Source organism: Rhinolophus sinicus, chromosome 1 (genome assembly GCF_057876585.1).
Source record: "Rhinolophus sinicus isolate RSI-liver-muscle chromosome 1, RSI-T2T, whole genome shotgun sequence".
Lineage (NCBI taxonomy): Eukaryota > Metazoa > Chordata > Mammalia > Chiroptera > Rhinolophidae > Rhinolophus > Rhinolophus sinicus.
Window position 1 is genome coordinate 4710141 of NC_142501.1, and position 12580 is coordinate 4722720.

General features: G+C 55.3%; 1 protein-coding gene across 2 annotated transcripts in view; it reads left to right on the plus strand.

Moving 5' to 3' along the window:
- The window catches only part of CELSR1 (cadherin EGF LAG seven-pass G-type receptor 1), a 132887-nt gene that overhangs the window by 54714 nt on the left and 65593 nt on the right, over positions 1-12580 (plus strand). For both annotated transcript variants that reach the window (XM_074326582.2, XM_074326581.2), the window contains exon 3: positions 11763-11985. In XM_074326582.2, coding sequence (XP_074182683.2) covers positions 11763-11985 — 223 coding nt within the window. The remainder of the gene's footprint in view (positions 1-11762; positions 11986-12580) is intronic.

Genomic DNA, 12580 nt, shown 5'->3' on the forward strand with positions numbered 1-12580 from the left:
CTTGGTTAAACCTCACCGTCGCGCACGCCTTCCTAACGCGGTAATGCTTGCTCATGGCGACTGAGCACGCCAGGCCCTTTCTCTGAGTCTGTGACAGACCGTGAGGAGTGGAATGTGGGGGCAGAACCATCACGTTGTCTCACCTTGGCCGGGCGTCCTGCCCTGGGCTGCCCAGAGTGTCCTGTTAGAATGCCCACTGGGGCACAGCAATGCTGTACTTGAATCTCCTCGGTCTCCTGTGAAGTCTAGTGGGAGGCCTGGGCCCGCAGCGCCTCAGGGACCCGGCCTCGCCCCGTCCGGTCTGACTGCCCCTTGTTCAGCTTCCAGAAACATGCCTGGCTTCTGTCAGTGCGCGGCAAAGCCCCTGAATGTGCTCTCCCCAGGGCTCCCCGCGGCCCCCTTCCCATGGCGGACATCGGAGGCCGGAATCCACGTCTGCTGGGTGCTGTCTCCTCGCTCCCCTCTGCACTGGACACCCAGCGTCTTCTGTCCATCAGCACAGCGCTGACAAACAGTAGGCGCGTAATAGAGACCCATGCGAGGATGATGGGGTCAAGGGTTAACTGGCCGGTTCCTCCACACAGGCCAGGGAAGGTGTCCTAACACCTTTGCTGCACTTGTCACATGCGGGAGGGGACAGGACACCCCTTCTGTTCCTTTAGTCCCTTCCTGCAGGGATGCCCCGGAGGTTAGGACTCTGTCCTGCTGGTGTGAACGCTGGCCACACTCCAGCCGGCTCTGGTCCTGCTCTCGCCATGCAGGTATGTACTGGTGCTGGCGCTCCCAGGCTGCTCTGCTCGGTGCCTGCCCCTTTCTCAGGCACATATATCTTCACACTGCGGAGCCCTGCAGGGCGATTTATCATCGCACATTAGAGGCTGCCCGCGGGGTGCATTCCTGAGAAAGCTGCAGCTTTGAGATCACTGGGGTGGAGGGTTTTCCCAGCATTCTGCCTATTGGAGGGAAGGCCAGGCACAGCCCCACCTGCACCATCGGGCACCCAGCTGGGGCGCCGCCCGCTGAGGCTTCTTCCTTAGGGTCCTTTTTATTCTTGAGCCTCTGTTTTCAGACCTCTGGGCCACTTGTCTGGATTCAGAGGGTATTTCAGTGAACCCCGGCGAGCAGGGCTGCCTCTGTGCATGAAGCACGAAGTCCCTGGGCTTCTAACCCCCACAGGGCCGGACCCCGAGTCATAATGGGTGCAGCTCAGCTGACATAAACCTGGTTTGGAATCCAGTGGGTCTGTAGTTCCTTGGGAGAGTCTCAGTGTTGCTGGCTTTGAGCTTTGTGCCGACTCCTCCAGGATGAGGCATCCAATTGTCCTGTGCGAGGGCTGTCCTGGAACCCTGACTGTCCCCCATGGTCATCTCCCCAAGGCCAGAGATCCTGACCGATCCCCATGGTGGCCTCTCCAGGGCTGAGACCCTGACTGTCTCCCATGTGATCTCCCTGGGCCTGGACATTCTATGTAGGTTCAAAACCAGAGACACTTGTCAAAATAGAATCATCTGTTTTGCTCATGGGAAAACTTCAATCAATTTGGCACTTCTCTGATTCTGTTGTAAATAATGTACGTTGCTCCAAGTCTGAGTTTTGTCTTGAATTCTCTTGTCAGAGTAACAGTATTTCTATAATATGACTTACTGACGGGCTGCGGCAGCCCAAGCCAAGACCTGCACGACCATGTTTAGGTTGCTGGTGCCTCGTGTGCTCAGAGCTATGCTGGCCTCTGTGAGGTGACGCGCACGTGCGGGGAGGGGAGGTCTGCCAGCGCCCACCAAAATTTACAGGATTAAAACGCCACTTTTGAGTGCTCGTCGTCAAGTTGAATTTAGTCCTTAAACCAGAGAGTTACTTATCGTTCAAAATGAAAATCATTACCTAGCCTGTAATTAAAATCTCAAATAAAGCAGAAACAGAATCCTTTCTTAGGAAAATGTACTTTTCAGATATTCAGGATTACTATGAGTTTTTCTCTCTGTAGCACCTCTGCAGTCTTTCCACAGGTTGCAGGCTCCCTTCTGGGTGACTTCGTTTTCCATTAAAGCCAAACCCCAAGAGGCCACGGTGTGGACAAGTTTAGCCAGGTGTCTCCTGTTCTTGATGCAATTTTTTCCGCAGAGCTGGGGCTTTTGAAGAGCAGGATTCGTGTGCCCAGCCCCTGGGCAGAGGGCACATACATGCACAGCCGATCGGCTGTGGGACAAGGGCACTCCCCAGACCCACCCTGTGTTCCTTCTCAGGGCTCTGTTTACTTCCTGGGGCTGCCGCACAAAGGGCCACAGACTGGGGGCAGAAATGTATTCTCTCACCTTTCTGGAGGCGAGTTCAAAATCAAGGTGTCAGCTGGCCCTCGCTCCCTCTGGAGGCTCTAGGGGTGCCTTCCTGCCTCTTCGTAGCCTCTGGTGGCACCAGGGGGTCCCCGGCCTTTCTTGGCTGTGGCTGCATCACTGCCTCCTCTGCCTCTGTCCTCACATGGCGTCCTCCCTGTGTGTGTTCTTTTGTGTCCCAGTTTCCCTTTTCTTGTAAGGTATTGGATTAGGACCCTCCCTAATCCAGTATAATCTCATTTTAACTTGCTCACATCTGCCAGACCCTATTTCTGAAGGTCCCATTCACAGGTACCAGGGCTCAGGATGTGAACATACCATTTTGGGGGACCCTCCTCAGGGCTCTGGTGGACAGCAGCCACTTCTTGTCAACCTACTTGTGCAGGGTCCCTCTGCTGGGGCTGGAGGACACTCCTGGGTGGGAGATAGGCTTCCGTGGTTCGTTTTCCTTTTGAAGATCCAAACGCAAGAGCACGGAAGTTCCCCACATTTCACCCTGCCGGCTTCCCGGTGGGGCTCGGATCAACTCGTGCCGGGTGTGAGTCAGCTGGGAGCAAAAGCAGACACCGAAATGTCTGACCTCGGCTAGTGAAGTGACCCGAAGACAAGCCTCACGCAGTCGGAACCTCCCTGTGACGTCACCTGTGACGCCGTCAGAGGGGAGACAGGGTCCTTGGCCGGGTCCTGCCAGGTCCACCACTGCAGGTTACTGAGTATCGGTGTGTGTGTAGTGGGAGAACAGCTGCTGCTGCAGAAAGAGCCAGAACACAGGCTCCATGAGAGCAGGGATGGGCTTGCCTCCTGTCTGTTCCTCAGCTAGTGTCCGGCGGCTGCTGGGACAGAGCCCCACAGACACGTGGCTTAAACAGCACCAGTTTCTCCTACAGTTCCTTCTGGGGGCTCCGGGGGAGATGCTCTCCTTTCCAGCTTCTAGAGGCTGCCTGCACTCCCGGGCTTGTGAACCCCTCACCTCACTCCATTCTCGGCTTCCATCTGCTCCCCCCCCAGGACCCTTGTCATTACCTCGGGCCCCCAGTAACCCAGGATCACCTCCCCGTCTCAAGACCCCTAACTGAATCACACCTGCGAAGCCCCTTCTGCAGTGTGACCTCACCTGTCCTCAGGGAGCAGGATGTGGACATCCTGGGGGCTCCGGTATTCTGCTGACCAAGCCTAGCAGCCACCTGGCACTCAGTCACGATTTGTGGCAGGAGTGAGTTAAGTGCACCTTGGCCACATGCACCGAGGTGTGGGTAGCTGTCCCCCTGTCTCTCTGAGAGCACAGCAGGGACGAGGGCCAGGGAGTTGCTGGGAGTCCAGTGTGAGCCCTGACTTGAGTGTGGAAAGCTGACGTCCGGTCACCCACTCCTGAGCCGTTTCCCTGGTGTGGACAGATGGACGTCTGTAGCTCTCCTGGGGCAGGGGCCTGCGGGGCTGGGGTGGCGAGGCAGGACTCAGGTGGAGCTGCGGGCATGGTGGGGTGGGGGGAGCAGTTGGCGTTCTGAGGGCCGTTCAGGTTCCCTGACTGCAGCGGTGAATAAGAAATACGTGTTCCACCTGGACATGAGCCTGTCCCGAGGCCCTGCCCCTCCTCTGGGCAGGAAGGGGAATTTGAACCACGGGGGCTGAGCTGCTGTCTTGCACGGATGATGGAGGTTTTAGTTAGCATTCCAGCTGCGTTTGGACACGTCGCTGTTCGAGAGTTGGCACGGTTTCCCCGTGAACGATAAAGCGGTGGGGCCGCCCCTTCCGAGCCTCGCAGCGACCAGCTGCCAGCTTTTTTTTCCCACCCGCAGGTTGTTTCTCCCACCCAGGCCCAGCAGGAGAGAGCCCAGACCCTCAGCCCCTGTCCCCACTCCTTTCCTCAGAGGGGTTGGAAGACCTGGACAATCTCTTAGGGCCACTGTGTACCTGACTTTGGGACGGGTTATCTTCTGTTCTCCCCACACTGAGAGGGCTGGTGGGGAGAGTGCCCCTTTTCTGAAAGGAGAGGTCCCCAGTGTGATTCGGGCTGGGGCTGGCGGAGTCATGTGCCTGCTGGGACTTTCTGCCTGAAGCACTCGGATGTTAAAATGCCCACAGATTATTCAGCGCAGCCGGGTTCCAACCCTGAAATGTGTGGGTGACTCCTGCAAGAACAGCCAATGCCATGGATACGTCGGAATCGAGTTTTTTTTTTCTGTTTTTGTTATTTTTTGCTGCTGGAATGCAGTTTTTTATTTATATTTTTAAAAATGGGTGTGTCTGGGGTTCTGGGATTTGCTCCAAAGACAGCAATGAAGCACCCCCTCCCTGAGAAGGCCCCACCTAGGACAAGCCTGCAGTGGGCTGGGCTGGGGTGAGGGGGTGGGGGGGTGGGGTCTGGGAGGGAAGGCGAGGGCCAGGGTCCAGGGAGAGGGAAGGGAAGGTGGCTTCAGGGCTGAGCCAGGAGGTGAGAAAGTCAAACAAAGGCAGAGGACAGGTGTGAAGGGAGCTGGGGGAGGGGAGAGGAGCCACCACGGGGGTGCCCTGGGGTGGACCTACAGGCCTCCAGTCTTAGTCAATAACGGAATGCCAGGTGCTCAGTTCAGAGCTTTGCAGAATGAGTTCAGTTCACCTGGACACCAGCCTCTTCGGTGCTAGGAATAGCTCCAGGGCAGGAAACAGAACTCCTGCCTCCACGGAGGGAGGGATTTACAGCCAGAGAAACTGAGGCACTGGTCAGGAGCTTGCTCCGGAAACCGCTCTCCTTGGCAGTGGCGCTGGGGAGTGGGGGAAAGGGGGTTTGATGGAAGAGGGTACTGAGGCCCTGGGTGGAGGGCCATTTTCATGGTGTTGAACCATTTCTGATGTAGCCGCCCGTTTTCGAAGACCCTGCAGTGGCCTTCGCCTCCGACCTTGTGCTCCCGGGCGGTGAAGCCTCTGACATGAGCCACACTGTGGATTGTGTCTGTGTGTTAGGATGAAGACCCCTGTCCGTATCCTCACGCGCAGTGTGAAAACTGCGCTTCTGTGGGGCTCGGGGGCCGGGGTGGGGCGTGTCTCCAGGTCGGTGTGTTTGCTCGGACCCGACTGAGATTGTTCTGCGTGGTGTCCCGGGCCCCCTGTCCTCTGCCTGACTCCTGATCCTGAACTCCAGGCTGCACGGTGTCTTTGTGCTTCATCGGAAATTCGAGTTTTTCTAGTTCAAATCCCTGAGCTATTAGGACTAGAAGGCAATTGTCTCTTTTTTTATTAAAAAACTTAAGTTGTCCAACCTGTACCGCCCCTTCTCCTCCTGTGACCATCTCAGCCCTCCTGCAGTCCGGGGGGCCTGGCGCCCTCTCGGCTGCTCCGGGACCTCTCACCTCTCTCCTGCTGGTCCCAGAGCAGCGCCCGCGGGCAGTTCTGCAGCTGCTCTTGGCAGATGCTGGATGTGGGTTCATGGCCACTCCCTGGTTCCCACCCTGCCCTTCTCTCCCAGGCCTGCTTGCCTGTCACACACCACACAACTGTGTGCACATACACAGACGTACATCACACGTGCGTGCACACACACACACCACACATCACACATACCACACATTACATGCACACATACCACACACAAATGCACACACCACACACAGACACACACTACACACTGCACATAGGTATACACACCACACACAGACACCACACACACACCACACCTATGTGCACATACCACACACACCGTACACACTACACACCACACATACATGTACACACACCACACACAGACATATCACCTCTATGTGCACACACTACACACCACACGTGTACACACCACACACACTACACACCACACACCACACATACCACACATTACATGCACACATACCACACACAAATGCACACACCACACACAGATACCACACACACACCACACACACCATACACACTACACACCACACATACATGTACACACCACACACTACACACCACACATACATGTACACACCACACACTACGCACCACACATACATGTACACACACCACACACAGACATACCACCTCTGTGTACACACACACTACACACCACACGTGTTAACACCACACACACTACCCACCACACACTGCACACCACACACGTGTGTGCGCACCACACACACATGCGTGTACACACTACACACCACACACGTGTGCACACCACACACGCTCCTGCGCCTTCTTGCCCCCGGCCACACCCTGCTCCCCTCCAGAGCTCTGTGGTGAAGCTGAGGCACTCCGCTCCCCCCTTCCTTGTCCACAGACCTGACCAGCTGCACGCCCGTCACCCAGCATCCAGCCCCAACCCCTAGTGTCCAGTGGCCAGGGCCGTGGTCCTGTGCCCCTGCTGGGCCCTTTCTGGGGATGAGTGTTCGCTACACCCCTCTCTGCACCTTCCACAAATATTCCTACAAAGCCCAGCTCCAAGGCTCCATACCCAGGCATTATTTTTTCCCTCCATTTCCTTTATTTTTAAATACTATTTTTGGTTACATACAAAAGACATGGTAAGATTTATACACTGTGCCGGACCCCAGTTCCTCGTCTGTGAGATGGGGGCACACAGAGCTCCCACAGCAGGGGCTATGAAGGTTAGTGCAGTAACCGGCCCAGTAAGGGCTCAGCCAGTCCCACTCTATGCTCCATGCTCCGTAACGTCTGCTCTTAGCAGGCGCCCTGCAGGGGAGCCCGTGCTTTAAGCCCATGCAGCTGGGCTTCTTCAGGAGACTCCGCGCCTCAAACCGAGGGTCTATGGCTCTGACACTGCGACCTGGGGTCTCTGGGCAGGCAGGTAGTGTCTCACCCCCCAGCCTCAAGCCTGGTGTGGGACAGGCATCCAGTGATGAGGATTGGAAGGGACTTGGTTCCTGAAAGCTATTTTGTAGTTAAAAATGTTTTTGGGGGGAGGGAGTCTTTTCCAAAACTTGTGTTGGGGGTCCTGCATTTGCAGCCCTCTCCTGTCACCTATGGGGGGTAGTGGCACGCTGCTTACATTATTAAATGAGGCTATAAGTTTGCCCAGGTGAACCCTATCCTTGGCGTGGGGGCAGGGCCAGCCATTGTAATGGAGGGGGTTAGGAGGAGGGGTGTTTCCCCAGGTTTAGAGGGACTCAGAGCAAGCATTTGAGTCCAAGCAGAATACTAGGATGTAAGGAGAAGCCCAGATTGGTTTTGAATGAGTTCTAGAAAAGAAAAGATAAAGTTGAATCTTGATAACATGCACCTCTGAGAACACTGATTTCATTAAACTAGTGTTTCTTTTAAGAGCTGTAGAAAAAATTAAAGATATGGGGCTCACTAAATTTGATCCAAATTATTTACCTAAAGTAAGATAATTTTAAGAATTACACACCGTCATAGCCCATCTCTTCCCAACTCCGGTCAGAGTTGTCAAGTTGGTAGTTTGAAGTTGGCCATGGTGGTGGTGGGGGGAGGGTATGTGCACCATGGAAATGGGCCAAAGCTACAAATCAGGGCTTCCCTCACTCCATCCCCCCCGAGGGCTGGCTGTTAGGATTCACAAGCACTCCACTGCGTAGAGTATGTACATTTAAGGGAAAACATAAGTGGGTTAATGTGCGGTTTAAACAAAGATGGAGTGGGCGCTGTGGGGAGAGCCCCAGAGTGCATGTTGCAGGAGACCCTGCTGAGGTGCCCACAGATGGGGATCGGGGGTCGGCCTGAATGAAGGTCTGGAACCTCGAGGTGAGAGCCTCTCCCAGCTGACCCAGTTCGTCTGAAACCCGAACACTCAGAGTTGGCACTGCCTTTATAAAAGAGGCGTGTTTAACTGTAGAATCAATTCTTCATTTATTACGTCAGTATATTTCCAGCGCCGTTTGAATGAAATACATGAATCGTGTTGGTGTCATAATGTTGTACAAGCCTTCATCATTGGCTTGGAATTGGGGAAATCCGGCATGGATGACTTCATTCCACGAGCATTCAGCAAGTACCTACTGTGTCCGGCAGTCGGGGGCTCCTTCCTTGTCTGGCGTTCGTCAGGCACCCTCTGTGCCAGGCGGTCATCGTATGCCCTACACACAGGAAGCATTTGTCAGGCACCTACTGTGTGCTGGATCTTCTTAGACTTGGCCCAGAAACAGACCCTGCCCTGCCCCAGAACCCAGGGAAACAGATGCCGGGAACTTGCACAGCAGGCGTCGCCCTGGAGCTGGGACCAGCAGTCTCTAGCGGGGCGATTCTGGGCCCATCAGAGTCTCGTGGGCGCCCAGGTCGGTGGTGAAGCCTTACAAAGGGGGCTGTACCTGAGTGGGGTGGCATCACGGCACAGGGGAGCCACCCCTGGAAGCTGGTGGAGAGGACACCAGGCCCAGAGAAAGATGGTCCAGTTGGGTTATGATTGGTAGTGGTGAACACCTACCCAGCATGTACGGGGCCACCTACATTAGCCTCTTGAACCCCCCTCCCCCCACCACCCTGCGAGGAGGGAGACGGCTGGCGTGCAAGGTGGGCGAGTGTAGATGAGCTGGGCTGGTGGCTGAGGGCCGGCCCCGAGGCGGAGGGCAGTCAGTCTTCATGGAGCAGCGGGATTGACTCTAAGCCAGTGCTGGCCAGACCAGCATTCTGAAGAGCGGTGTCATGTGGAGAGCGAGCAGCTCTGTAAGTCGGTGGGTGGGCAGCTGGCTTGCCTGCAGGGGCCCGAGAGGAGGGCGCCGCGGTGGTGCAGATGGGGGTGACGAAGACGGGTGTAGGCAGCAGTGAAGATGAGTGACCTGGGACTCTAGAGATGGCATTGATGGGACAAAGGAGAACGGGAGTGGGATGGCTCCCCGGCTCTTGGTTTGCCTCTCTGGATAGGTGGTGGGACCCTCCTCCAGGTGGGAGGACCCCAACGGGAGCAGCTTGGCCAGGTCTGGGTGGGGGAGAGGAAACCAGGGGAGAAGTGGTTGGATTGGTGGGTGTGGGGCCCAGCGGCATGGTGGGGTGCTGCACCCCTTACTGGCTGGTGGAAAGGGCCTGGAAGCGTGTCTCCCAAGGGCAGAGAACCCAGATGTTCCGGAATTGAATGGAGAGCTCACTCGGTTGGTGTTCAGCGCTTTTCTTTATCTGGGCCGAGGTGGCAGGTGGCCTTTTAGAGGACGTGGAGGCCAGAGGAGGGGGAGCCGTCAGGCACGTAGGTGAGAGGTGCAGCGAGTTCAGACTTCCCGGCCCACAGCGAAGGCAGAGCTTGTCGAGGCGGAGCTGTTGGTGGGGTCTTCACCTTCATCCAGGTGAGCGTGGAACACCTGGACCAGAGCCGGGTGGTAGGTTCTGGAAGCCCACAGGGCGGAGCACGTGGGAAAGGCCCTGCTGGCCTCCCTTTGTTTGCCGTCACGGTTTGGGGAGCGCACCCCACCCTTCCTCGCACGGTGGCTTTATTACACCAGAATATGCTGTACTTGGCCACAGACATGCCAAGCTGGAACTTGGAAAGCAAACACTCCTAAATGTCACAGATATTTTAAAAGTAGAGATTAGAGAACTTGAAGTGTACGAAGGACAAATACGCCTTAAGCTAAGCATTTAAAATTAAAGCACAGACTTTAAGAAGGCTGCAGGCCGAGTGTGTGAGGGTGTGAATGCAGGTGGGCATGCAAGTGTGTGTGTGTGTGACTGAGGGTGTGTATAAGGGTGTAAGTGCAGGTGTAGGTGTGAATGTGCATGTGAGACCAACACTCAGGAGAACAACACGAGCACAGGAAATATCAGGCAGTTTAAAGACAAGGAAATAGATATTGCAAATAAAATGTGAAAAGATGCTGAGCCTCGTCATAAATGAGTGCAAATAAAACACCTTTGAGATTAAATTGTCAGAAATGCAAAATACTGTGCATATTGGGCATAGCTGGTGTTGGTGAGGGCATGTAAGTTTGTGCGCCCTTTTGGGGAGGGAACCTTGAAAATGTCTATCAGAATGTGAACTGTGTGTACCCTTTGGTTCAGCCCTTTAGGAATTGTCTCAAGAGAGATATTCTTAAAACACCCCGCGGATGCATAGTGAAAATATATTTGCAATAAAAGAGATCTGTGAGCAGCCTGCGTGCCCGTCAATAATGGAACGAGAAGTGTCAGGGATTTAAATGTTGACACGGTGCTCTGACAGAATACTATGCAGGTGTTAAAAAGAAAGGTGGACCTCTGAGTGCTGACAGCAGGGTCTGCAAGACACATAATTGAGCAAAGTAGGCAGACACCAGATGGCATGAGCAGGGGTGTGCAGCTCACGTGATTTTCCCCTGGGGGGGTGCACAAGAAATGGCTTCAGATTTTTACTCTTCATGCTTTTTGTAGTGTTTTTTCTTTTTAGTATGCGAATGTAATATTTTATTTAAATGCATTCATTTAAAAATCAATAACTGACAAAAACCATGGGAGCTGGGGAATTTCTGGTTCTTAGAAGCTCCTGAGGGTCTGCAGGTCTTTGAGGGGGCCGGCAGTGTCCACCTGGTGTGGCAGAGGTGGGCACGGCCATGTGGGTTGGGGGCCGTCATCCCCGTCCAAGGGAGCGGGCATCGCCCAAGCGTCTGCTGCTGCCTCATGGTGGTGGCCAGCTCAGAATCACATGCTGAGTGTAGCGTCCCTTTGGGGAGCACAGGGACCCGCTCAGCTCACCGAGTTCTGCGCACTCTGGGTCCGACAGACCTCAGAGGCAGAGGCGGTCGCTTGGGCTCCTTGATCAGTCTCTCTGGGGAAGCTTCCAGAACCCTTCTGTCCTTGAGTGATTGGGCTGTGGGAAGGACAATGGAGCACGGTGGCACCTGCCTTCAGTGAGCGCGCAGCCGATAGGAGAAACAGACGTGATTGAAAATGCAGTGGAGTCCAGCATTGGCCAGGCTGGGGGCAGGGTGCTGCTTGAGCATCAGTGGGGATGGTGGCGCGGCAGGAGGCCAGCCTTGGAGGTGGCCCTGGGTGGGGCACAGTGTGATCCCGGCGTGTCTGGAATCTCGGTCAAGGTTCTGATGTGCCGATCTGTTGCTCCAGGCAGGGGTGTGGATATAATTATTCTAATTATATAATCATTCTAATTATTTCCAGGTAATTCTCTTGTAAGACAGAGCCCGGCTCAGTCAGCCGGGTGTTCAGAACGGATTGGATGCTGAGAAGGGTTCCTGGCTGCACATTCCTCTGCCCCTGCAGTAGGCCTGGGACAGGGGACAGGGCTAGTGTGACTCAGTCACCTGATGCATTCAGGGGGTGCTTAAGGGGACCCTCTGAACCCCCACAACCTTAGATTGTGCACCAGGAGCTGGGGGCCGTGGTTCCAACGATAACAACACACGTACAATTGCAGCCCGACTGCCGTGCTCCCGAGCTGACTCCCGCATCTCAAACCTCGGCCCCGGCATCCTCATTCCTCTCGGCAACGGATTTTGCAGCCATATTTCTGGGGCCCCGGGGCGTGGCTTGCTGCGTCCCGGGCCAGCCGTGTCACCGCCTCTCGTCTCCGCTCTTGTCCTGCAGGAGAGCACTGCGAGGTGAATGCACGCTCCGGCCGCTGCGCCAATGGCGTGTGCAAGAACGGGGGCACCTGCGTGAACCTGCTCATCGGCGGCTTCCACTGCCTGTGCCCTCCCGGCGAGTTTGAGAGGCCCTACTGTGAGGTGACCACCAGGAGCTTCCCGCCCCAGTCCTTCGTCACCTTCCGAGGCCTCAGGCAGCGTTTCCACTTCACCATCGCCCTCACGTAAGTGGGGCCCCTGCTGTGTCCACATGGAGCTCCTGTGGTTGAAGCGTTAGGGACGCATTGCGTTGCGTCTCCACGTGTCTCATCCTTCTAGATGACGACAAAAGGGCCGCCCGCCAGTGACGTGGGTAGTTGAGCAGCTAAGCTCAGTGCTAGCGGCAGGACTGGCGACTTAATTTGTAGGGCGCCATGCAGATGGCGGCTGTGGGGCCCCTTGTTCCAAAATTAAGAATTTCAGGTTGGCGCCAGCATAACACGCAGCCAGGCATGGGGTCCTGTGTGACCGATGGCCCAGGTCACACACCGTGAGCGGCCCCAGCTGTCTGGTCCTGCTCACTGGCCAACACTGGGGCATTGTGACATCCAGGTGGCCCGAGGCAGAGGGACATGGGACCAGCAGGCTTGGCACCAGGCAGACTCAGCTGGATAACCAAGAGGGGCTGCCTGACCCCTTTCAGCCCAGGTTCCTTAGTCTGTCACACAAGGACGCAGGTTTATGGCGTGCTATGGTTGTTACTGTATTTTTGCATTTTTTTTTAGATTTAATTTTTTAAAAATCTGTCATTTCCATCTTGAAGATTTCTGTCAAGTTTAA